General features: G+C 41.3%; 5 protein-coding genes across 6 annotated transcripts; 2 read left to right on the top strand and 3 right to left on the bottom strand.

Annotated features, from left to right (window-relative positions):
* Nucleotides 1–3034: 3034 nt before the first annotated feature.
* Nucleotides 3035–3751, top strand: RB195_010930 (uncharacterized protein; the record flags this gene model as incomplete). Its single annotated transcript, XM_064192136.1, has 2 exons — nt 3035–3154; nt 3335–3751. The coding sequence occupies 2 exons, from the start codon at nt 3035–3037 to the stop codon at nt 3749–3751; spliced, it is 537 nt and encodes a 178-aa protein (XP_064049719.1).
* A 2723-nt stretch (nt 3752–6474) lies between these two features.
* On the top strand, nt 6475–24304 carry RB195_010926 (uncharacterized protein; the record flags this gene model as incomplete). Of its 2 annotated transcripts, XM_064192132.1 has the most annotated exons (11): nt 6475–6566; nt 7493–7592; nt 7659–7695; nt 11441–11568; nt 20237–20356; nt 21869–21974; nt 22712–22819; nt 22881–22960; nt 23067–23118; nt 24121–24148; nt 24208–24304. In XM_064192132.1, the coding sequence occupies 11 exons, from the start codon at nt 6475–6477 to the stop codon at nt 24302–24304; spliced, it is 948 nt and encodes a 315-aa protein (XP_064049714.1). The 2 variants fall into 2 exon arrangements, with proteins under 2 accessions (XP_064049714.1, XP_064049715.1); XM_064192131.1 differs by lacking the exons at nt 6475–6566; nt 7493–7592; nt 7659–7695; nt 11441–11568 and adding an exon at nt 19653–19718.
* On the bottom strand, nt 6613–6888 carry RB195_010929 (uncharacterized protein; the record flags this gene model as incomplete). The annotated part of the gene is made up of 1 exon (XM_064192135.1): nt 6613–6888. One exon carries the CDS (start codon nt 6886–6888, stop codon nt 6613–6615), a length of 276 nt encoding a protein of 91 aa, XP_064049718.1.
* Nucleotides 14191–14622, bottom strand: RB195_010928 (uncharacterized protein; the record flags this gene model as incomplete). Its single annotated transcript, XM_064192134.1, has 1 exon — nt 14191–14622. One exon carries the CDS (start codon nt 14620–14622, stop codon nt 14191–14193), a length of 432 nt encoding a protein of 143 aa, XP_064049717.1.
* RB195_010927 (uncharacterized protein) lies at nt 14903–15157 on the bottom strand (the record flags this gene model as incomplete). The annotated part of the gene is made up of 1 exon (XM_064192133.1): nt 14903–15157. The coding sequence occupies one exon, from the start codon at nt 15155–15157 to the stop codon at nt 14903–14905; it is 255 nt and encodes an 84-aa protein (XP_064049716.1).
* Nucleotides 24305–24857: the final 553 nt, after the last annotated feature.

The following is a 24857-nucleotide window of genomic DNA, read 5'->3' as shown; positions in this document are numbered from 1 at the left end:
TTTATTTCGTTCAATTCGACAACGTAGTAATGAAGCAAGCGTGGCATTACGGAAAGTGTTCCCCAGAATGTTTATTTAATTTTAAATGATAAAAAGGATAAAGGATAATGTCACTGGCGTATCAATCCACTTGGGATGCGCCAACGCGTTTTACTGGAATTCGTAATCGTTGAGGTTCGCGAACGTGTAACTGGCCTAAACAATGACCTGCGAGGGCCAGCCGATGATCAAGTCAGTGCTTTTATCCTCCCAGACAAGTCTGGTACCAATTTATCGACCCCGGAGGAATGAAAGGCTTGGTTTGCACTAGGGCGGTTTCGAACCCTCGACCCTGTGGCTACAACGGACCTCTAGCCGACTGCGCCACACGCGCCCCATTGCATGTAAATGATAAACGTAGGAATTTGTTTTCTTTTCTTCTTGAGTGATGTTTTTACCACCTCCTAATTGTTGACTGGTACAATTTCATTTTCCAGGATGGAAAGAAAGGCCTAGTAGTAGCCGATTGCCAGGAATCACTGTCAGTCATTTTTGATTATTGACAGTTTACAATATGGCGCTAACATTGTGAAAGAAAAACGCAAATAAATGCTTTTTTTTACTTTAACAGAACGAATTAAGAAGCCGAAAAAAGACAAAAAAAACCGCTATCCCTACTAACGCTTCTACTGCCCCTGCTTCGAACATTCACTCGACTATCTGTCCCGAAATGTTTCCATTAGCTGCAGAAGGTCATCTAGCTCGGTCTTCTTTTTCAAAGAATCGTCTCCTCATTGGAACTTTTCGAAAAATACCGTGCATTCACATGCTGCAGGCTTTTTTCATTCTCTGCTAACATTTTTAACGGTTTCAGTCTCGTCACAGCTGAATTTGGACTTGTGAAGCAAAACAATCTTTCCGGAACAATAAATGGGAACTATGCTAAATAATGTAAGGGGAAGTATTGCGAACAAGTGCATTTGACCGAAAACGCAGAAGAAAGCATTTTATTTGCAATTTACTGTCATAGAGTATTTAACTTGTTTTGGTCACATAGAGAAATTAAGTTTAAAAAAAACTCTCAAGGGAATTTCAGCTATCAAAGAGAAAATATCTAGGCACCAAAGTTGCACAGGAACTCTCTTTCAGCTGCTTGCTGAAAGAAGAATTGCTGTTGAATTCGAAATGAAATCGTAAACCACATATTTCCTATTATATTATCATCGCATTTCCTTGTTATAATCCGATATAAGTAGATGAAGCACACATTCCTGAGAGGAGATTTCACTCGAATTCTCGTTGAATTTTGTATTTCTGAATGCTTAGAACTACTGCTGATGGGGAAATCTGGCCGCAGTAGTGAAACCTAGTACGGTTGCGTGCTAAAATTACTCCCATCTCAGTATCAGTAATTTTGTTCCACTACTTTGCAACTTCACTCTATTGCAGGTGACATATACTTTTTCGGCAATCTCGCCAGCTAATTTGTTACTTTGAGATTTCGACGAGGTTCTAGGTATGCTAAGTAGAACGGTCTGTAAGCAGAAAAAAAACTTCAAACTAGAACATTATAGGCTCCCTTTTTCTTTGTTCATTGGGAAAACATTTTTCTCTTTACACGAAGACATCGACTCTGCATAAGATCTGAACTATAATTAAGGACATGAACTCATACACACTAAACAAATGCAATAAGAAGGAGTCTTGTGTAGTATTCAGTGCTTACTTTTCCCAGAAAATTGGCCCAGTTTTCAGTTGAGCCAGTAAACCACTTTGATAAAAAGCAAGACTCGAGCAAATGCAAGCAAGCAAGCAAATTCCGCAATCAAAATTGCACCAAAATTCCATGACTTGCATAAATTGCATTAAAAAAGCGGATGGATTTAAGAAAAACCCGAAGATCGTTAAGCGGAGAATTTTTAGCGAAGAAAAAAACCCAGATAAAGCTGCTAAACGATGAACTACGGTACGACATATGTGGCAGTTGTCGCTTAGCTGTCATACTGTAGCGGCTGCACGCGATTTATAGCCCTCAGAGTAGCGCCAAATTCACGTCGGCGCAGTCTTTGAGCAGAGCGAGAACAACCGCCCACAAATTAGGCTGTTCGTCTGAATTCCCTCACTTTGCGTACACGCCAAGGGATTACGCAGTAGCTAGCGTGAAGTTTTTTCAAGGATAGATTTCAGCAGGGGTGACACTGATGCTAGCTGAATGATGGCAGAGTTTGAAGACATTACATTTGCCTCTGTACACAACTTTTTTTTTAAAAAAAAGGACAAATTCCTCAAAAAATGGTGATCTTCAATGGTTCGCTGTCATGTTCTAAAAAATCAACCTAGGAGGATCCAAGTGAAGTTGTGTCGTCAATTCAAGTTTACAACTTTAAGATCGACTCCGGCTAGCCAAGGTCTAAAGCGGTGGTCTCTCACGCAGCATTTCAGAATTCTGTTGCCTGATTCTGTTGTGGGTAACTAGTGTTGCCTCTCAGAGCAGATGTGACCCCAATTTTTGCGTGAGTTTGTGATTTCAAATCAGTTAAAGATACTCCAGTAACCGTAATTCTCGGATTTGAGGACGATTTATAGTAACACAGCGTCACAATTTCTCATAAGAATTTCTCTGTGGCCCGCACTTAAAACATCTCCCTCCTGTTGCTGCATGCAATGTGTAAGACAAACAAAGGACAAGGGGAACGAATTTAAGTTAGAAACTTTCGATACGCTTACGATGTGTTGCTGTGCCCAGAAGAGAATAAAATTCTGGATCTGCTGGGCTCACACAATGAAGAAGGATGGCGATGACAACTGAATACGATTTGAAGATCTGATGATGCAAAGAAGGTGTATTACAATGTCAGTGGATGGACGGAGACGAAGTGGCGTCATCCGCTAAACGGCGCCGGTGCCAAACGCAGAAAAATTGTTACTAAGAACATGCAACGGAAGACGGAGTTAGTGTTCTCTTCCCTCGTACTCGTCAACACGAGTGTCGTAACCACATAGAATATTTAGAACAGCTCGAATCTGACGTCTACGAATAAAAAGATATGGATAAATGCCAGCTTTGATTGTCTTCGTTGCTTACGGTCCAACATCAAATCAGGAGGAAGATGGAGTCGAAGCCTTTTACATGATCCTGGACCAGCTCTACGAAGAAGATCACGTCTTCCACAAGGTCATTTTTACTGAATTCAAATAGGACCCCAAAGAACGCAGAAGAATTTCAAATCAGGACCCGCCGCCTATAATCCGAAACGATCGGAGGGAAGGACTTCAGAGTGTGTCATGAAGACTAAAACCATTCACTGAAACTCGCAGTTCCAGCATCCCTTCTTCTAACAAAGATCTATACGAGAATAGACACTATCGCCTCAATCGAGGAAGATTTTCCTTCACATGGAAAGAAGAAAAGGGCGGCGAAAGACCCGGGACATGCATTAGCTGGAATACAACTCGGTTTAGTGACCCACTCCGGGAAGGAACCGCAGTACCCAACTGCGGTGAGGAGTACGATTGCCTCATAACCGTTACCTCAAAACCGCAACAGATAACCGTTACCTCACCTTCGATCAAAGAGCAGCAGTGCCGAGTGAAGCCACAAGAGTATTCGTTACGCCCGTCGGAGCTTCGCCAATCATTAAGCAGAGATGACAGCCCTCCGGATTTCAAATCGAACAACTACGGATTAGGAATGAGATGGAGGAGATCAGTCGTGACTCCTACTCGGATCTCACTGAGAGATTTGACCACGTGCCTTCTTACTATACGATAAGAGACGGAGATCCCAGAGGTCTTTTTTCCGCAGTCTGACTGACATTATGCCGGTAACGTATCATGCTCCACCCAGTTCTGACAGGATCAAACCCCTGAAAATCCCAAGAATCTACCGTTATGTGGTCCTCACCCGTATCCTGGCAACGTTCTTCAAGCGATAGCACTTCAGTCAGCCAGTATTTAAGGTTCCCAACTAGTGGAATACCAGCATGAGCATCTTTAGCAGTCACTCTTGAGCCTTAAAGGATTAAAGGCCCCTAACTGATGAACTCAGATCCAGCAAGACGTCCTCTTGCATGAGAAGAGGGATGCTCTCGTTGTCAGCAACTGTCTTCCAATCTGCTTATTGTTTGTCATCTACCTTATGGACTACAGTCCTTCCACACGCTCAACTGAGTCTCCAGTTGAGAAGACATTTCAGGATGCCCAAATACTAATTGGGTTTTTGTGAGCAACGATTCGTTTCGGATACTTGAACACTTTAAGACGGGAGTTCGTGGTTACTTGCTCTTAACGTAGTAAATATATTAAGTAGGCGCGTTGCGGCCCCAAAAGGTGGTGCTACTCAGGTACAGGAGAGACAGTCATCCACGTAGTTTTGCATTTGCACTGATAGGCTATTGTTATCGTACTTCCCTGATTAATCCACGATTCCCGTATTTACTCATGTCTTACGTAAATTCTGACGAATATTAGCTTTTAATGGTCGGGTGTGGCGCAGTCGGTTAGAGGTCCGTTGTAGCCACACGGTCGAGGGTTCGAAACCGCCCTAGTGCAAACCAAGCCTTTCATCCCTCCGGGGTCGATAAATTGGTACCAGACTTGACTGGGAGGATAAAAACACTGACTTGGTCATCGGCTGGCCCCCGCAAGTCATTGTATAGGCCAACACGCGTTCCAAAACCTCATCGATTACGAATTCCAGTAAAACGCGTTGGCGCATCCCAAGTGGATTGATACGCCAGTGACTTTATCCTTTTATCCTTTTTATTAGCTTTTAATGCAAAAACCGCAATACCCGATAGAATCTATTTGATCTTGTTCGTCGCCTTTTTAGCAGCATACTGCTATACTCAAAATAAAAAATGTAAATTTCTAACTGAAGAAACCAAGACAGCGATTTTGTCGTGAAAAATCCGGGGAACTTTGTTATTTATGAATTTTCACACTATCGCTATATTATGTCATCATTGAGGTTTAAGGCGCCAGAATCAAAGACACAGACAAGAAATGTTCAGTAGGTCTCAAAATATACCTATTAAATCGCCGGATCACTTGGAAAAAGGGGTGAAATGCGACACGATGATTCTTATGAACAGATAAAAGTGTTCAAAATCCATTGTACTTGTGCTTATCCACAAAATCGAGAACTGTTGGGACCGTTTTCAATACAAATAATGACTATTCTACTCATACGGCCATATATCTGAAGTAATTTGCTCAGTATTCCCCCCTTTTTTCTCATTATCTTTCTAATATTTTGCGCTTAGAGAAGCACTGCATTATCAGATGTCGCAAAACGTAATAATGGCAGTTTTTGCTTGTGCATATATGTCGGTATTTGAGTGCAAACGCAAATATGTGAGAAATTATAAAAGTTCGGTATGAGTTTTTTATTTTCATTTTCAAACATTCCATCGGCCACCGGCAGAATGTTTGAAAATTACTCCTTCTCACTTCGTAAAAATAAAGTAGTGAACAATCTAAACAAATAACAATAAACAACAACAATAATAACAATCTCGTCGGTGATCTAGCCTGAGTTGTCCTTTCGAAACATCCTCACTATTCTTCAGAGCGTGAACAAGCTTCCCTTTGCTGTGGAGAGCAATACTTAATGAGATTGTACACTGTACTCGAATCATGATCAATATGCTCAATATTGTCGTTATGCGGCTGCATCAAGCAGAAACAACAGTTGAGAATGCAGAAATCAGAAAAAAACATCACCTTTATGAATCGAGCTATATGTTGTTAATGACGTGAGCAAGTCCTTATCAGTAGGTAGCGAAATTCCGTTCGTAAAGGAATCCTATGGAAACTGAGAGGTTCTCTCAAACTTCTTTTACACGGTAGGATCACTATATAATAGAAGAGTTACTGATTTGAACTTAAGAACTCTAAAAAAAGCACAATTCACCTTTTATCGGTTGAAATTACCCGGTCACTTTTCTACCAAGGAAGCGAGAAGTTTTACGTCAACACACACTTTGCGAAAAAATGTTGACATAAAAAACCACAACGTGTTGAAAACATTTCATTTATATTTCTATAACCAGTTGATGAAAACACGTGTAGCTGATGAGGATAGAAAGAACACTGGATTCGCTATCACTCACTGAAGACTTCAATTCATTGTTCTTGGGATAACATTACGAAATTTTCCATACAAGCTTCGGTTTCTGGTTGGCGTCGGCCTCAGGCTTTTGGTCAGTGAGTTGAATGCCGAATTGGCTTTAGCGCAACTTTGCTTAATATTTTTTCCAGTATCTGCCATCATTTCTTAGCATTCAACGCAAGTAAAAGAAGTTTTCCATGAGTTCAATTTGTTGCCCTTGATGCCTTTCATTGAGAGAATTGAAGAAATTTTTTTTGCTGATCTGCTTGCATTTGTTAGGACCGAGTCCCGATGCATAGGCTACAGTTAACTTCCATAGAAGGTTCACAACATGTTGCAACTTCGCGCTGCTAGGAAGGAGCATTACTACGTCCCCACCGTTAATGGTGGCGTACTCCCCATCGTTGGTGGGCAAGAAACGTGCTGGCTATGCCAAAACGACATCATCGGACACTGCTCTACTGTTCTTCGCATGGTGTCATCGACGACAAAATTGAACAGAGATGTCCTGCTATAGCCTCTCATCTCACTCCATTTTTCATTCCGAACGGTACAGCACATTCAGCTGCTGTTCGAACCGCAACAGTTCTTCTTCTGTACATGTCGTTGATTAGGCGCACAAAATTCCCTGGTATTTCACCAACGCGTTCGGTCGATTGACAAGAGAGTGAAAGCTGGCTCGTCATTGGTTTCTTCGCGATGATAAGCCACTCTAAAATCTTGCACATTACACGCAGAAGTGTTTCGTGACGACTAGATTCTTCCGGCTTGTCTCCATGAGTCAAGCATCCTTTCATTAATTCATATAGAACGCCTGATCTTCGTTTCGTTTACATAAACTGGAATCCCTTCATAATTCGTCCAATTTGATTGCGGTACTTCATTTGTCACGGTTTGGTCGAATTATATCATGGATTCTATTCAACTTAATTAGTTCTTTTTTACTTCGGTATGAACGCTAGCCATTCATGTAAATGAATAGAATTACTGGATAGTTTTTGTTGCGGATGCTCACGTGGACAGACTCAATATGCTGACTGTAACTGCGACCACTTTAGCGGAGATTTTAAATCCGCTGAACTGGACCACCCCGATAAAGTGTAGTCATGTAGGATGTGACGAGTGCTCTGCATGGATTCTCCACCACATGCACGCTAATTCAGCGCCATGAGGTACCTTTCGTATAGAGACAACAATGTACCAAATGAGAGTGGCGGACAGCGAATCTCGTTGTCCTCGAGTGATTAAGAGTGCTTGAGATCTCCTACATCAAAGCGTGAGATACCATTCAATGAGACTGTATGCAGCTCCAATAGGTGACATGTTTCGGGATGAATTCACTTCCACTGATAAACCTAAGTTTGGACCGAATTGCGCTCCAGCAACAATTTCAAATTATAGGCGACCGAGTGCTGCAATGTACAAAGCGCATGCGAGGAACGCCTTCGACACAGATTCAAGACTTGGTCAAGAAGTCCTCAAGAAAGAATATCAACGAAAAGTCTCTTTTTCGAGGAATCGTTCTCCTATAACTCGTTGCACGGAACTAAGCAACTGCATCTAACAGAGGCGACTCGAACGAAGGATTAAGTTGCTTACAAATTGTACGTGTAGGAAGTTTACGTTAGGCACATAAATACGGAACTTACAATTCATAAAAGTGCCAGTGCTACTGTTGCGGAGATTAAGATTGATTAAAGTAAGTGAATGAGAAGCCAACTTAAAGGCATCACCCCACGAATCTGAGGTGGTACGGATTTCAGGTGGAGTATTTGTATACGGTATAGTAGATTATGGAGAGGGGGGTGATTCCGTTCATTTCTCCCTAATTGCCGTAAAAAACGGCCGGGAAGGTGCGCGCGTGCACAAGGCTAGCGCGCTCCAATCGAACTCGTTGTAGAAAGTAGCGCGCCAAGCCTGTGCGGCGCCGCATCTTCCGGGCCATTTTTTACGGCAATTAGGAAGAAATGGACGGAATCACCCTCCTCTCCATAATCTACGATCCGGTATACGAATACTCCACCTGAAATCCGTACCATCTCAGATTCGTGGGGTGATGCCTTTAATGTTTCATTAGTTTAAGAGCAGCGCATCAGGAAATCGGAGTTCCCCCAAACCATCTTTAAAAGAGTGACGTTTATAGCTCACTGGCGACAAACAGAAACCACTAAGTCACGCAACAAATAATCAGTTCCTGCGAGGTATGTTAGAACGTAATCCATTGTGCACGTCCCCGGCCCCTAAGCAACCAATTCATAGATTTTACTCGAATAGGCAAATGAGAAGATCTTATTGATCTTCGACTGCTCGTTCGTAGACGCGGCACGTGCACAGGGGACGTTCGTTCCAACCTAGCTCGCAGGAACGAACTTTCTTTAACGACGATTGGAGGAAAATGAGAGGTGCCATGCTCATATTTGTAATCTATGTACACCCCGAACTCTATATTTTCATACAGGTCTGTCAACTACGTCAGTTTCGTGATGTACCTGCCTTTATGTTCGCATTCTTCGTTATTTCAACTTTGAACAACTCTTGAACTGAATGTGGAATAGCGTTAATTCTCGCTGAACCTTGGAGGCTGGAAGAGCTGACAGGTGAAATTTTCCATTGATCCCATAATCGAATGGATTAGCGATTACCAATACATAGAAATTTACGAGGTCGAGGCTATTCTCATAAAAATTGTAGCTGCCATTAGACTTTCTGGGAAACCAAAGGAGTCGCTGCTAGGGGCAGGAAGTTAGACGTTTTGTATGGAGTAGTTACAACAAGGGAAGGGAGGGAAGCGTGCCGCAGCGGTAAAAGGTCTCACAATACTTGATGCCCGATCAATGGTTCGAAACCGCACACAGCCAACCAAGCCTTTCACTTCCCCATAGTTAAATCAATACTAAACCTTTTAGAAGGTTAAGGACACTGATAGTGTACGTCAGACTCATTGTATGAACGTGCGGACTGTGTACACGTTCGTAACCCTACACGATTTTTCCCACAAAGATTGATCAATGTCAAGCATTCTATCATTTACCCTATTGCACTTCTTCTTCCACTTCCACTTCTCCATTTCTGTATTTGAAGTAAATGTTGTTTAATGAGAAAAATTGCGAGGGATGAGAATTCAAGTGCAGCTAGTATAGAAATTCTATAGAAACTTTACCGGTAACTCATTCATGGCACCAACGTATTTTATTTTATTTTATTCTTACTCTTATTTGGACGTAAATGCTGAGTCTCTCAATCTTCTGAGCTTTATGCCTCATACTGAACTTATCAATCGTTTGCTGCTGCAAGAAAAGTCTTCAAAGCACATGAAAAGCTTAGAACCTGAAATTGGAAACAATCCAAGAGATCACTCATAGACATACGTATGAACGAAAAGATACGTGTGAGCGAACATAAAAGTGATTTCTCGAACTTCTTACGGAACAATCAGCACAAACAGTATATTCGGAGTAATCAATCAATAATCTGTTAACTTGGTCGCGAAAAAGATCAGAAGTCAGCCATTCGTTCTTCAGGAAACAGGACCTAAGAAAAAAAGGCGAGACAAATCAATCGAAGCTGTAAGTAGATGAGCCAGCTATAGAAAAATCAGTTAGATGAATTCAGAAATTTTGGGTACGCTGCATCGAATGCTCACTGGAGGTTGAAAAAAAGCGCTTTTATTTCGGGAGTTCATTGTATTGTTTATAACAGATAGGAATTGATTCAATTGATTGACTGAATTGCTTTTTTTTATAACAGATAGGAAGTAGACTCGGAGAAAGAGAGATCCTATGAAGTCGATGTTTTCCCAAAGTTGATCTTCGAGGGAAAAATATTTGCATATACAAAGACTCGTTGGATTTTTATGAACAAAGGCAACCAAGAAAGAGTTGTGCCTCTCAAGGTGAGGTTCCTACGGAAATACTCCTTCACACAACAAAAAACTGAAGGAACTGCAACGCAATTCGTTATCAAAATTCGATTTCAGCTCACCAGGTCAAAACCATGCTCTAGCACTAAAACCAAATTATGCTGATGTCTGAATTCAAATGTTAAAGGATACTCCATGCATCCTATGGCCACCAATGAATAATTTTGCTGAACTAATAACAACATGTCACATGTCCAAACAATTTAAAAAAATCTGCACTAATCCATATTTGGTAAATCCTGAAGTTTATCTTGGGATAGTGCACAAAAATTGTGACAACATTTCAATCTTCAGTTATGTGGATTTTAAAGCAGAGGGTAAAGGTGTAGAAAAGCAAACTATAACTCGTGAAGCTGAGAGCCTTAATACCAAGGATATGCGATATCAGTACCCTTTATTTTACGGAATTTCTACTTTATCAACGCTCAAAATATCACTAGTTACTGGAGAATAGCAGTTATAACTAACTTACGCGAATTTTTTGACGTGAAAAAGTAAAATATCTCCTCCACAAAAAATGAAAAAGTAATACGTCTCTTTCCAAAGATGGTAACCTCTTACCACCTCTAGCAATGTTTATAATATTTTCATAATCGCGTCACATTCTTGCATAGCACCGCTTTCGCTGCCTAGCCGATGCTGCATTAAAACAACCGTTATCATAACAGCTTTGCCGTAGCGCCATTCACGCGACCGTAAAAAATGTATCAGGCACTACGTCAACAGCTGGATACTGTCCTCGACCGTCGCCAAGATTCGGTCATCTTACGAGTTCCAGTCCTCTCCTCTTTCGGTATTTTATAGCAAACAGTTATTTGAACAATCATTACTAGCTTTTAAAGCACTTAAAGTATGTATAGTTAGACCCAAAACACTACTCCAACTTTTCTTGGATCTTTTTGTGAAGTACGAGAATTGGACATTTCACTTTTTTTTCTTTAAATGCTGAGAATAGATATTCTAGTTTACTGACCCTAAAATTTGTATTTCACTCTCCATGAGAAAACAGAAGTGATCTAGAAGACAATGCATAAAGCCACTTCAGCAATGTTTTGCGGAGCCCTGAACAATATATATTTCACATGAAGTCGACTACAAATGCGTTGTATTTGTTGCGTGAATTAATGGTTTCTGTTTGTCGCCGGTGAACTATAAATCATATTACATTCAGTCATAAATTTATTAACACAATTAATCACATCGCTATATTACTATAATATTACATATACTGCTATCGTATTATTACTATGTCATATTATCAGACGAAAACGTGTGTTTACTCGAGCCACTGTGCTTTCCGGGAAACGAATCGTGCAAGATGTTGACTTTCCATGATTTTCTGATCACATTACAATTTAATGTTGGTCATAAGCAGTTCACTTAAGTTAGCCAGCTCAGGCACAATCCTTAACACATGGAACAATTTGCAGATTCCTTCCCTCCATCTTCTGTCCTGTACTGGAAATTTCATGTGAATCATCGGACCGCCTCCCTACCACTATTGGTCAATTTCGCTACGGAAGGCGAATGCACATGGGCATCGACACGATTTTTGAAGGTGTGTATCTCACCACGCAGGCCAAAACCGTCGATATAGGAGAATTGGTCCAGGATTTCTACCCTTCAAGAGTGCTTCAGCAAAAACCATCGTAATAGATCAAAACCAATCCTGCCTAGAACTTAAAAGTACGTAGTCGAAAATATTCCATCTTTTAAGTCAGTGCTTCACCCCTATATTAGGCGGTGAAACATTTGCTCTACCAGTTTAGCGTTTTCTCTTTAATATAGTCTGCGTTTCGTTGTTCTTTCCCATACCTCTTCAAAAGCCCATTTCTCCTCAAAAAAATCTTTGCAACTCATTCCTTGCTAAGGTTTCTACGGTGGCTTTTAATGTTACTCACCTAGTCCCCGCTCAACAGATGCATTTAATTCCCTCTTCTTCCAATATTTGAAGTTTCCGTGATTACTGTCATGTTTAAATCTGGTTTGTTCCAACGAGGGAAAGCAAAATGCAGACTGCGTCAAAAATGCTAGTCCTCTGTAAATTACCAGCAGCCGACGATTCGGACCCAGTCATTTGCTTAAATAATAGGTTGGAAGAACAATTCGGGAACTCTACCACAATCATAAAATCGATCAAATAGAAGATCGATAGACTTTCTGCTCTTTAGATGTGATTTTTGGCGAAAATATGGCCAAGAAATATAAAGAACCGCTGTCTATCCGCAGCGGTTGATGGTGGTGGATGTACTGCGGAATACGTTCCTCAAACAAGATGACCGTTACAAAATAAAACGAAATTTCTAGGAGTTGCCATTTTTTTGTCTTCTCGCATTCCATGCACATAAAGTTACCAAAGGAACTGTGAACTCCTTAGGGATGTTTGCGCGTGATAATTTCTATAATCTGCCATATGAGGAGGAAAAGCGATTTAGCCATGGCGTTAAAGGATTCTGCTGTATACAGACCTTAATTTCTTACATAGTAATTGAGTGGAAATTTATTCAAAGGGAGCGAGATTTAAAAAATGAAAAGGAAACATGAACGACACAAATTTACAATCGTTGACACAAAAGTAAAAAAAAAAACTGAGTGTCTGTCCTGAACAAGCCTCTAACACTAACCAGCTGTAAATCAAAGTTTTCCACGCTTTACAATACATTTAAAATTCCAACACACGCTTGATGGCCGGGCGGGTGCCGCTGTACACGAGCGAGAACAACTTCATTGATAACCTTCTGCTAAAACCGTACCACTGTTTGAGGTGTAGCAATAGTCGTTTAGCAGCAGCAGTAGAAATATCCTCTAGTCTGCAACTACTAAGGATTGGAATCGTATCCGTATTCGTATCGTGTTTAGAACAAAATTGCTTGTCTTCGATGGATCCTCTCCGATATTTTCTGTTTGAAAGTGGTATCTGCAACTTGTAAAAGCTGTGCCTTTATTCACATTGTATATTATATATAATATTATATATATGTGCTCAGGATAATTGTATTTTTTACTGACTCTTGCAAATTTTAAGTTGCAATCCGAGTAATTTGTCTTTGTCGTGTCTCTGTCTCTGTCTCTCAAACTTTCTTAAACCAAAGACCGACCAAAGTCAAAAGAATAAAATATGTTTGAAGGAAAAACATCACCTTGACCACCTTGAATCCCCTATTTCTTCGAACTTGTCGAGCGTGCACCAGTAATCCTTACATTTGTCCCGATGGCGTGCCAGAGTCATCCAATGGTTTCTCCCTTCGCGTGGGACACGAAGAGCATCATAATTTTCTTTGAAAGACATCGTAAAGAAATCTAATCATCGGGTCGGCGGTCTTCTTGTAGGGTGCTTAATATCGCGTGGAACCCGGTCGTTCACGGTCCAACGGTTGGCATTGAAGCGCATCACGTGTCCAGTCCACCTTATTCTGCTCTACTTGACAACTGCGGCGGCGTCTCCGATCCTCGATCGTTGACGTAGGAGAGAACTTCGAAATCCGTCCCTCACTTGCGTGAAGCGGGATACTCCTAGCATCACTCTTTTGATTGAGCGTTCAGTGACGCTCACCACATTTTCTTCCTGCTTGCCAAGTGCTCAGGTTTCTTAAGCATAGGTCAAAACAAGAAGTACTGTGGTGTTGAAGAAGGGAGCACGGAGCCAGGTGTTCTTGGTCATCTTCACTACATGCTCTTATACGCTCTCCAAGCCCTTACTTTCCTCCTGCCCAGCTCCGGGGTCAGGCTGTTCCTCATGTTTATTTCCCGACCCAGATAAACGTAACTGGTGCACTCAGATATGTTCGTTCCGTTGAGCGTGAATAGAGCATCCGAGAACCATCCGTTACGCATGAACATCTTCTTTTGCAGATTCAGCTGAAGACCGATGCATCCTCATATTTCGTCGAACTCGGTCAGCATTTGTTCCGCTTGGCTGATGCTAGATGTTATCAGTCCAATGTCATCAACAAAGCGTAAATGGTGCAGCTGCCGACTGTCAACCTTCCACTCCCATGTCGTCCCATTCTAGCTTTCGGATTGCGCTCGCGAGAGTGGCCGTGCATATTTTAGGTGAGATTGTATCACCCTCTCTGTCGTACCCTTCTCTTCACGTCAATGATGATATTCTTTTAGCATCACTCTTGTAAAGAGCTTGTAGATGACGGACAGTAAGCAGATTAGGCGATAGTTGCCGATGTCATGTGGATATCCCTTCGCAAAGCCTTGTGAGCTCTTCCGGAGATAGGCGTCTCTTGGTGGTTTTAAACCTCTGAACCTTCCTCGTGCAATCATGAAGATGTCCAACGAGACGATCGTTTTCCTCATCGATGCTGTCCATTGCAGAATTTTCCCAAAAGCCGGCTAGCGCGGCGAAAGGATAATAATAATATATAATAATCGTAATAGTTCTTGGATTTTGAACTTGGCGGCTTTCTCTTCTCTCCTTGTGAAGGAAAATCTTTCCCGATTCCGTATAAAACTTTGGCACAACAGCGACATCCGTCACGCAGAACCTTTTACTGGCGATAATTTGATCTAGTATCTTGATCTCCACGGGTGACTCCCACGTCCAGCGTAGAGAGGAGGTTTTCTGAAACTGTGAGTTTCCAGAGATGGTCTTAGCCGTCATGATAAACTCAGAAAGCCTCTCACTCTATTCGTTCCATAGCACGCCGTGGGCCCCGATGTGAAGTTCCTCAGGCGTTCTTCTGGGGCCAATCTTGGCGTTAAAATCACCAACAATCAAACAATGACCTCGTAGAAAGTGTGGTCTTTTCTGTAGAACTCCTTTAGATCCATGTAGAAAGCTTCCTCATCTTCTTCTTCGTAGTTTGATGTTGGAAAGTAAGCGACGAAGATTGTCAAAGCTGGCATTGAACCACATCATGTCATCCACCGACGTCCGATTCTTATTCGAAAGAGTCGATGTTTTTCGCCGTACTCGTGTTGGCTAGGACGTCAACCCAACCAGCTCCTCTACTGTCGCATGTTCCTGAGAACAGTTCTTCTCCAGTATCAAATACGGCGTTCAGTGGGGTGCGTCGTCTCTTCTCGGTCATTCCGATGACGTCGTAGTTCTGGCAAAACTTCCTGGCTTGCATCATCAGATCTTGAATATCCGCATCCGATGCAAGCGTACAGGCGTTATAAGTACAGATCGTCATCCTAGTCCTTCTCCGTTTCGGTAACCTAGATAACTTCTGCAACCCCTTTTCTAGCGCTACCGTACCTCCTCATTCCGGAGGCTTTCCTCCGAAATCTGGAGACTTTTTTTTGTTACTGTAACATGCATGAAACTTGCTGTGCATAAAATTTCAAAACCCATGGGCAGGTTGCAAGCCTCTATTCTCATAAGTTTTTGGAAAAATGTTGCATTCTCCCGGATGGGATAGGTGGAGCTTATTTGTTGGAGGCGACTTCAAACCACCTCCCTTTCTCCCCCGTCGCTTAAATGCAGACTTTTGGCCGGATCGACGTGAAGGATTTTATGAGTCAGTCCTGGCACAGCAGAAACAAGAAGTCCATCCCCTGAATCCACCTGCGTCTTAGGGCAGGCACAAAGTCGCTTTTGATCCGCGATTAGCCCCCTCTCCGCCACCCGGAACGCGCCAGCATTGCGACTAACCGGCTGTGATCCCTCTTGTGAAGGAGAAATGTGGATACGTTTGCTCACTATACTATTATATATACACTATTATATATACATGTTATTGTGTTAATTTTGGATATTCTATAAGCTCGTGCTGTCCACTCATCTTCTGTTTCTTAATACTCTGAACGCCAAATACACTGTGTCTTAAATTGTATCTCAAGCAATCTTTCTTTTCTTCTTACTTATTCTTGTATTTTCTGATCAACTGGTTATTTTGACAGCGATATGACGGGTCCTGCTCTTAGTCATCGTCCAAATTACATTCTGTGGACCTTATACTGCTTTCTACTAGCATTTTTACTTCATGCACCTTATATTCTCAAGTCGATCCTCGGTGCTCGGTGCTTTAATACTGGCGCAGCTTTGCTGAACGTTTACACGTCCTGTAGGTATATAGCAGCGTATATAGACGTATAACTCAAATCTCAACGAATGCACCTATTTTGACAGGATTTTTGTTTACTCTACAAAATCCTGATGCCGTTGTCATCTCTGTTGGTTTTGTTGATTTTGCTACAACTGTAGTAGAAACATCTCAAGTTTTTTATATGCTGTATGTAGAGTATTTTATATGCTGTGTAAGTATATAAAATAGTATGTATTTTAACAATATCAGAAAGATGCCGATTTCATCAATGTGGTGATTTCTGTGCAGATCCTCTTCCATTTCTGATGATCAGTGCTCCTACATGGGTTGGAGTTTACCTAACAGGAATATACCGTCCATACATACTTGTTTAGTTTCCTTCTATTGTTATCCGATTCACTAAGAACTTACCAGGAGGTCCTCGATGGTAAGAGGATTATTTATTGGCATCTAGTGTGTTGGTCTTCTGAAGTTGAAGTAAGCGATTGTGTGTGAGCACTTAAAATTGCAGCTGATATCTATGATCTTTTCTCGTTCGACGAAAATAGGACTCGGCCACGATATTGATATTGCATGCAGAGCGTGTTATACAAAGTTTTCACGATTCCATTTTCATGTGCATATCATGGACGTAGGATGAAGTCTAACCTCAAACGCATTGTGGACTCCATCAGGGTTTCACATGTAAGACCTGGGCATTACCGAGACCTTGTCGGAGGTATAGAAGGTGGAGAGGTATAGAAGGTATGAAGGTGTTAACGCGTCGCATGCGACGACATTAGCCAACTGCTACACAACTAGAAAACGGCTCTTCGGATCTTGTCCCGATTTGAAAGGAACGACCAGATGGGACCGTAACTGGTGTTATCCCGGTCAACGTAACTCTTTACTTTTGCCGGCTAACTTCTGTCCTACCATGTAAATGTTTTTCTTCTTTGATCATGTTAGGAAAGATCTAAGGATAGTAGAACCTAGATAACATGCCTGGCAAATTGTCTAGGTTGAGAATTAAATTAGATTCTAACCTCATCACTACCCACGCTGTCATATACCGTACCAGTCTGAGCGTCCGGCTAAAGCCGGACTTCAGACTTTCTCTTGTGTTTGCTTCGTTCGCCTTCACTGATCAACGAAAATTAATATTAGTGTTATTATTGTTAGTTCTATGAAATTGGACTTGTGTATCTCCAACAACCTTTCTTCCTTTTTTATATTATAACTAAAAACGAAAAATTTCATAGCCTTCTTTCTAAACACGTCCGTTCTACATCTGGAGAACATTCGAGCTTCAGCTTCAAACACTTTTTATCAATACATTATAGATAAAATTTAAAAGTATAGCGCGAAATATGGGTTTTCCACCCGTTTTCTATAAACAGATATCAAAGAATGATGTTTTGGCACAAAATGACGTGAAAGACATCCTCCTACTGATAAAGATAACGTTCCAGGTCAGATCACATAAACATCTTGCTACTGTTTAAGCAGCCGTTTGCATGCGTGTCCACTTTCTGAGAACGGCATGCTACAAACTTGAGGCGAACGAAAAAGGAGATAGGCACGCGGAGTCATAAAGGTGAAAAGGAAAGCGCTCAGTGGCCCCGGCTATGAAACAGCTGCAACCATCTATCTTTTCCGTCATGCACACGAAGTTATTGCGCACCATTTCGATGCCGGTGGACCCGTCGCACCCCCTTCTATGGCTATCTGGCACCGGCGCACCAATCCGACGCCGGTGGACCAGTCGCAACCCCTTCTATTGGTATCTGGCGCCGGCGCACTAATCCGACGCCGGTGGACCCGCATTATAGCCTTCTGGCTTCGAGGCAACAACTCGACGCCGGTGGACCCGTCCCACCCCCGTTTTCGAATTTCGTGACTGACACACACATACGCACACACGTGACGGAATAAGCCCGTTATTATATATCATGATAATTACGACCAACTGAAGAGGTGACTGCATATAAAAAAGATCAATTAATCTTCGTTTCAGCACCAGTGATTGATATGATACCAACACTTTCATACGGAATTCAGACTACTCTCTGGATGTGTGCCTAGCTGGGTACACGTCACTCATTGGAAGTAATGAGAAATCAGAGCAAACATGTCATTTTGTGGAATCAGGTGTGAAGCCTGTATAATTTTTTTCTAAATTCTGGCTGCACAGTGGAACCTAAAACGATTCGTGGTTTTCTGTATAGGGCACGGTGAAGCTAACGTTGCTTGATCCAACCCAAATGGAAATAAAATTTATTTCTCTTGATTCTCAAAACTACCTTAGAATGCCCGAGATTCTCAGGAAAAAAGTTCATGCCAATGAATTGCCAACGAATTAAATAAATAAACAATAATGTTTAGTCGGAAAAGAACAGCAAAAGTGAAGACTACGGAAGATTCATTTGCTTTGATTTGATGAATTAGTCCCCAAAGAAGTTAACCGCCATAGGTCCTAGAACCATCGAGAAATCTCATTGCTGTGTATCATGTACAAAGTTTTGGAGCGGATTTTCCAGGACTGGAATATTAAACAACGCGAAGAAACAACGTGCGATGAAAAAGCCGGGTTTCGCTCTGGGAGGTCTTTGATCTTCGATCAATGGTTGACTGTGTTCTTGATGACATGAATCAACGAACAACCTCTGTAGTTCGAAAACTATCGTACAAGGAGAAAGTCAAATACCAGCGGAGGAACACCAATCGTTTTCAACTTTCAAAAATCAACATCAGATGTTAAATGCCACAAACAAGGTCATCAATCAATACATTCATTAGGCATTCTACACATCTGTTTACAAGAAACACAAAGAAGCTTTCTGCAAAACATCGCCCCTTGATATCAGAACAATGGATAGTGTTTTTTGAAATTAGCTTTTCCTTCTGTGATAATTCTGGATACTAAATCAGTCGGTGATGCTTCTTTCTGCTCATTATTGATTTAATATCTAGAATGTAAATATTCGGCTGTAAATCTATAAAGTAAACACAAGCGGATTTACGAAATCATTGCTGTCAGCACAGGTGAGCGATGAAGAAAGAGATATGTTCAGCCGTAAAAGTGCAGCAGCGCTTAATTTGGTTAGAGTTGAGTTTGTGCAAAAGTGTACAAAATAGCAGCAAGCTGGTAAGCTTTTGATCGTGACTGTGTTTTACTTTTTATTTAAAATATTTGCAGCTCTCTGGTAATGGCGATGATTCTATCAGTACTCTTATATGCCTTGTTCGTGTTCGAAGCATTAGCGGGTCAGATAGACTCCGATCTAAATTGCACATATGGAGGTGTCGGGGCGAATGCAAAGGTTGGCGCTTTCCGTACAGTAACCCTCCCTGCAATGTAGTATAATACTAAAGAAATAAAGTCTCTGGCGCGTCAATCCGCCAAGACGTTTTACTGAGTTCGTAGACAGTTTTACAATCGTTGACGTTTAGAACACATGTTGGTCTCTACAATGACTTGCGGGGATGCGTCGGATTAGTGCGCTGACGCCACAAAGCTAAAAAAAAGTGGGCTGTGATGGGTCCCACGTATTGGTGCCCCGGCGTCTGAAAGAGGTAAAATAGAGTGATGCTAGTCCAACGGCGTGGAATTGTTGCGCCATAGTGCAGTAGTATCGCAGTAGTATCGTAGACGTGGCCAATGCGTGCGTTGCTTTTCACCTCTATGGATCCTCCGTGTGTCTATATCCTTGCGCGTTTGCCTCAGGTTGGTAACATGCCTTCCTCAGAAAGTAGCAAGGCGAAACCGGATGGTTAAATAGTAGCGAACAGTTTACATCATTTTATGTTAAAACATCATTCTGTGATAACTGTAGGGGAAAATAGGAAAAAAACCCGTGCGTAGGGTGCTTTCAAATTGCGTCTTTATTATGTTATATCGAAGGAATGTTTGAAGCTAAAGTTTGAATGTTCTTCAAATGTAGAAATTACAAAATGTATAGAAAGAAAACTATTAGATATTCCGCCCAAATTTATTATTAAAAAAAGAAAAAGGATTTGTTGGAAAAGCACAATTCTAATTTTGCAGAAAATGCCACTACTACTAACTTTCATTTATTATTGATGGCGAGCGAAGGGAACACAGCAGAAAGTCTGAAGTCCGACTTTAATCGGACTTTCAGACTGGTATATGTATATATATATATATATATATATATATATATATATATATATATATATATATATATATATATATATATAATAAAGATGAATGAATTTTTTCAGTTTTCCGAAGAAGCAGTCGTTTGTTCGAACATATTATCTGAATCGGTGTGCACTGCACTATACGGGGCCGGAGTCGTAGCCCACAGCAACGATCCTGATAGGGTCGCCAACTGTTATAAGGTACGAGCAATATAGGAAAGTCTTCTGTTTTCGCTAGAAGTATCGCATCTATTCTTGAAATCCTCCTTCCATGCAGGTTGTGTATCTATTCTTGAATTTATAATTTATTTTTCATTTATAATTTTATTTATAATTTTTTTTCGAATACACAAACGTAGTTTTCAATTAATTTGACAGAGCAGTGGCCAAAGTTGGTATTGATCTCATCAACACCAAATCAATAAAAACACTTACTTGATCATCGGCTTGCCCCCGCAAGTCATTGTATAGGCCAACACGCGTTTCAAAACTCAACGATTACGAATTCCAGTGAAACGCGTTGGCGCATTCCAAATGGATTGATTCGCCAGTGACTTATTTTTTATGACTTGACTTTAATACCAAATCTGATCACAGTTCAATGAAAAGGTAAGAATTACCAATTCAAGGACCGTCGAAAATGAGCACCGCTAAAAGCACGATGGCATCTAAGTGCAGTTTTCAAGACAAAAAAAATTGTAACGACAACATTTTCTGAACGTTGTGGCCCGTTGCGAAAAGCGGAAATAGTTCTATTGTGAAAGTACGTGAATGATAGATTTTTCTCCCTTGACAATACCATGCCCACAGCAACCGCATCTTTCTAACTCATCACACTGTTACTACAATTTTTCCACGTGACAGGCGTGGCATAATATTTTTATGAACCAATCAGACATAAGATAGTTCGAAACCAGACGTCACACTTAAAGGCATCTCCCCACGAATCTGAGGTGGTATGGATTTCAGGTGGAATATTCGTATACAGGGTCGTAGATTATGGATGGAAGGGTGACTCAGTCCATTTTTCCCCCAATTGCCGTAAAGAGCGGCACGGAAGATACGGCTTCGAGCGTTTCGACGCGCTACTTTCCACAACGAGTTCGATTGGAGCGCACCAGCCTTGTGCACGCGCGCATCTTCCGGGCAGTTTTTTACGGCAATTAGGAAGAAATGGACGGAATCACACCTCCCTCCATAATCTACGATTCCGTATAGGCATAACCCACCCGGAACCTGCACCAGTCCAGACTCGTGTGGTGATGCCTATAAAACCTCCTTCCTTGCACCTCCTAATCCCTAGTTACCAGGCTTTCAACAAGACCAGATTTATCACCTAAAGACCCGCAACGAAGCTTATGAATAACCCCGTGTGATCCTTAAGAGGGTTGATTGAACATCTTCAACATTGTTGAATTACTTGTCATGTTGATAAACATGATAAACTCCATAGTGTACTATGCCGTATACGAATACTCCGCCTGAAATCTGTACCACCTCAGATTCGTGGGGTGAAGCCGCGATAATGTCAGTAACTTTGCACTATCACATGGGATATTGTTCTCGGAACTTGGATCTTTAGATACTTTTCGGAAAAAGAGGGAATCTTACTTTAGTTCGTAAGATTCCTAATAGCTGCCGCATTTTTTTTCTTGCAAAGCTCAAATCTTCAAGCACTTTTACGAATGGAAATCTCCAAATGTTTCCTTTCAGACCGCGGCTAGGGACGAAGATTTGGTGCAGGCCGCTATAAGCACGTGTCCACGTACGTGTGGTTATTGCTGCCTCACTCCTGAGTACAATTGCCAAAACAAACAATGTGGGTTTTTTTTCTACTTACCTTCCGAACAAATCGGTCTTCTTATTTTTACACTTTGATTAAAAACTTTCGATATATTCCAACCGGGTCAAAACGACATGAATCACGAGTATAGTTGCGGTGCATTTGCGTAGGCGCTCGAAACAGCGCGGTGGAAGCAGCAGATGGAACCAAGTTGGGACCGTTGCAAACTGCAGCGATGGGCAGTGCCAGCAAAGGATTCACCACGCTCCATCGAGGAAACCTGCGTACGCAATTGCGTACGTGGTTCATGTTGTTCTGACCCTACGATATAATACTTTTGCCCGTACCAGGAAAGCTATTAAAAAGGTATTGTTGTATCCACCCTATGTTCGTGCCTCTTTTTGTTTTATTTACAGATCGCCACTTGAAAACAAATACAAACTCCTTCTAAGCTACGTGAAACTTTCAATATGCACCAGTGTTACAAATCGGCTCCGTGGCCCTATGTTAGAATATATAGTCGAGTCAAAACAACATGAAACTTGGTGTAGGGCGTAGTGAGTAGGACCAGCAAACGTCCTCTGCTAGCATCCCTCATCGCTCCAGTCCTTGATGGTCGGTGCGAGAAGTTTAATAGTTGTAAATCTATCTTACAGTATTTCATTACTCTGAAGTTATCCAAATTAAGTCCCCACTTTGTTGAGCAGAGCAAAACAAATTTCTCCAGCATCGATTTCATAAATGCTTCCACATTTCTCGTTAATCACTTGCAGATCCTCGCATCAGATGCGAATTCATCACTCGAGTGATGTGTAACGACCCCTTTTGGAGGAATATCATCCAAGAAGATTGTCCTAATAAATGTGGATTCTGTAATACAGGTGATCTACAACTCGACGTCGAAGCTGCAGCTGTTCAACATATCTTAGAAATAAAATGTAGGCAATTGCACCGATCTAATACCGAACTGCGCTAAGGATATATCAATCTGTAGAAATGTGGACATGCAAGCGTTCGTGAAGGTAACATTCTATGAATTCTCTCTCGCCTTACTCTCACACCAGTTGCAAATGCGCCTACTGACCTGCTCCTTCTTATGAAACCATTTCGGGAATCACCTTCTTGTAGGAATACTGCAAGAGGACGTGCAATTATTGCTCGGAGACAGGTTCGAACACAGGTTAGCGGCATCATTACAGTAACTTCTTCCCGGCAATTTCTTTGGTCTCTTTCTTCGTAACGAGCAGAATTTGTGAGCACTGGAGAAGACCATTCTATAGTAAGACGCGTTTACTCGATAAGGATCACCGGGTTGAGCTTATTACTACAAGCCGCTATAAAATGTGCGATGAGGACACGTTGTGCCCATCACAGTTTCCTTTCATCGTTCTAAGTTGCGCTAATTGATCAAGACTCACCAGGCCATCGTTTATCCTATCTGCTAACGTCCTTGCAAAAACTGTTCGCCACCTTCGGACTTCAAATCAACTTTTTTTGCAACCTCGCGATCCTTCTATTTGTTTTCTTTGAAAGACTTTTAAATAAGCAGTAACCAGTTTCTTTCTGCCAGTTCCTCTAAAAAAACAACAAGAGTTTCTTGAAAGATGTGAAGAAAAGAAAAAAGCACAGAAAATTTATTCTGAATGCCATGGCGTTTGCAATGAGGCTACTCCTCTGATGTGACCATAAAAGAGCAGTGCTCAAGACAATTATTTTCACTCTGGATCTGAAATTGGCTGTTGACAAAAGCTGGAATCCTAGTTTCTCGAATGAAGGAATTCATTGGCATTTGTTTTAGTATTTATGTTGCTGTAGCATCCCCTGCAACATAACAAAACCTTGTATTACGAAGTTTTTTTTTGGAGGGGCAGGAACAGCACGGCCATCTCTCTTGTAAATACTTATCCTTTCTATTTCCTGAATCTGAAGTCTCTGAAATTTATGATCTCTCCCCATCTTGCAGATGGATTCAAAAATAAAAAAGGCATTAGATAAAGAGCAATATTTGTAATCATGCAAGAGGTGGACTAGAATGAATGCCGCTGAAGGTCGTCTTCGTTGGACAGTATATGCGTGCATTACTTTCTTTCTTTTTTTTTCTTGCAATTTTACCCTTTTTGAGCTCTCTTTCCATCTACGGTATATTTTTGATTCAATTCTCTCAAAAGCAATAGTGTTTCAGTTTCCACTCCTTGTGGATCGGATCCGAAGTAAGTCACTGTCACTACTGAATGTGAAGAATATGCAGAACTAAACAACTGAAATTTAGTTGTGTAAACTGGGTAAGAAACGGATTCTGCAACAGCGCTTTCTACACCGTGGAGCAGAAGAAGCGATACTGTGGGAAACCTTGCTTATTGTGCTAAAAAATTAACGTTTTCATTGTTCAACCGTGAGAACCTGACCACTTCTCATTCTTTCATGGTAGCACCACAAAATTCAAACGTTTCTGGTGTATCTGCGCTCAATAAAAGCAAGTCGAAAAACAACTATTTATTTATTTGAATGGTAAAGAACTTAAACAAGCACATTAAGGTCTGGAAGAAAGTTGAAATATGTGAAAACAGAAGCCATAAATTCCTTTGCGTTTAACTTCACTCATACCTGGGTTCATTAATTGAGATTGAAAACATGTTACAATGTTATTAATCGCTTTCGCTTTGTCTTTTACAACTCTTTTTGTCTTTTTCTCTTCACTATATTTCTTTACTGTTTTACTTGGAGGACAATGACGTGGATTAGTCAAAAAAGTCATAAAGTCACTGGCGTATCAATCCACTCGAGATGCGCCAACGCGTTTTTTACTGGAATTCGTAATCGTTGAGGTTTTGGAACGCGTGTTGGCCTGTACAATGACTTGCGGGGGCCAGCCGATGATCAAGTCAGTGTTTTTATCCTCCCAGACAAGTCTGGTACCAA

This window comes from Necator americanus, chromosome III, assembly GCF_031761385.1.
Source record: "Necator americanus strain Aroian chromosome III, whole genome shotgun sequence".
NCBI classification, from domain to species: domain Eukaryota; kingdom Metazoa; phylum Nematoda; class Chromadorea; order Rhabditida; family Ancylostomatidae; genus Necator; species Necator americanus.
The sequence above is the reverse complement of the archived record's forward strand: the minus strand, read 5'-3'. Positions and strand labels throughout refer to the sequence as shown.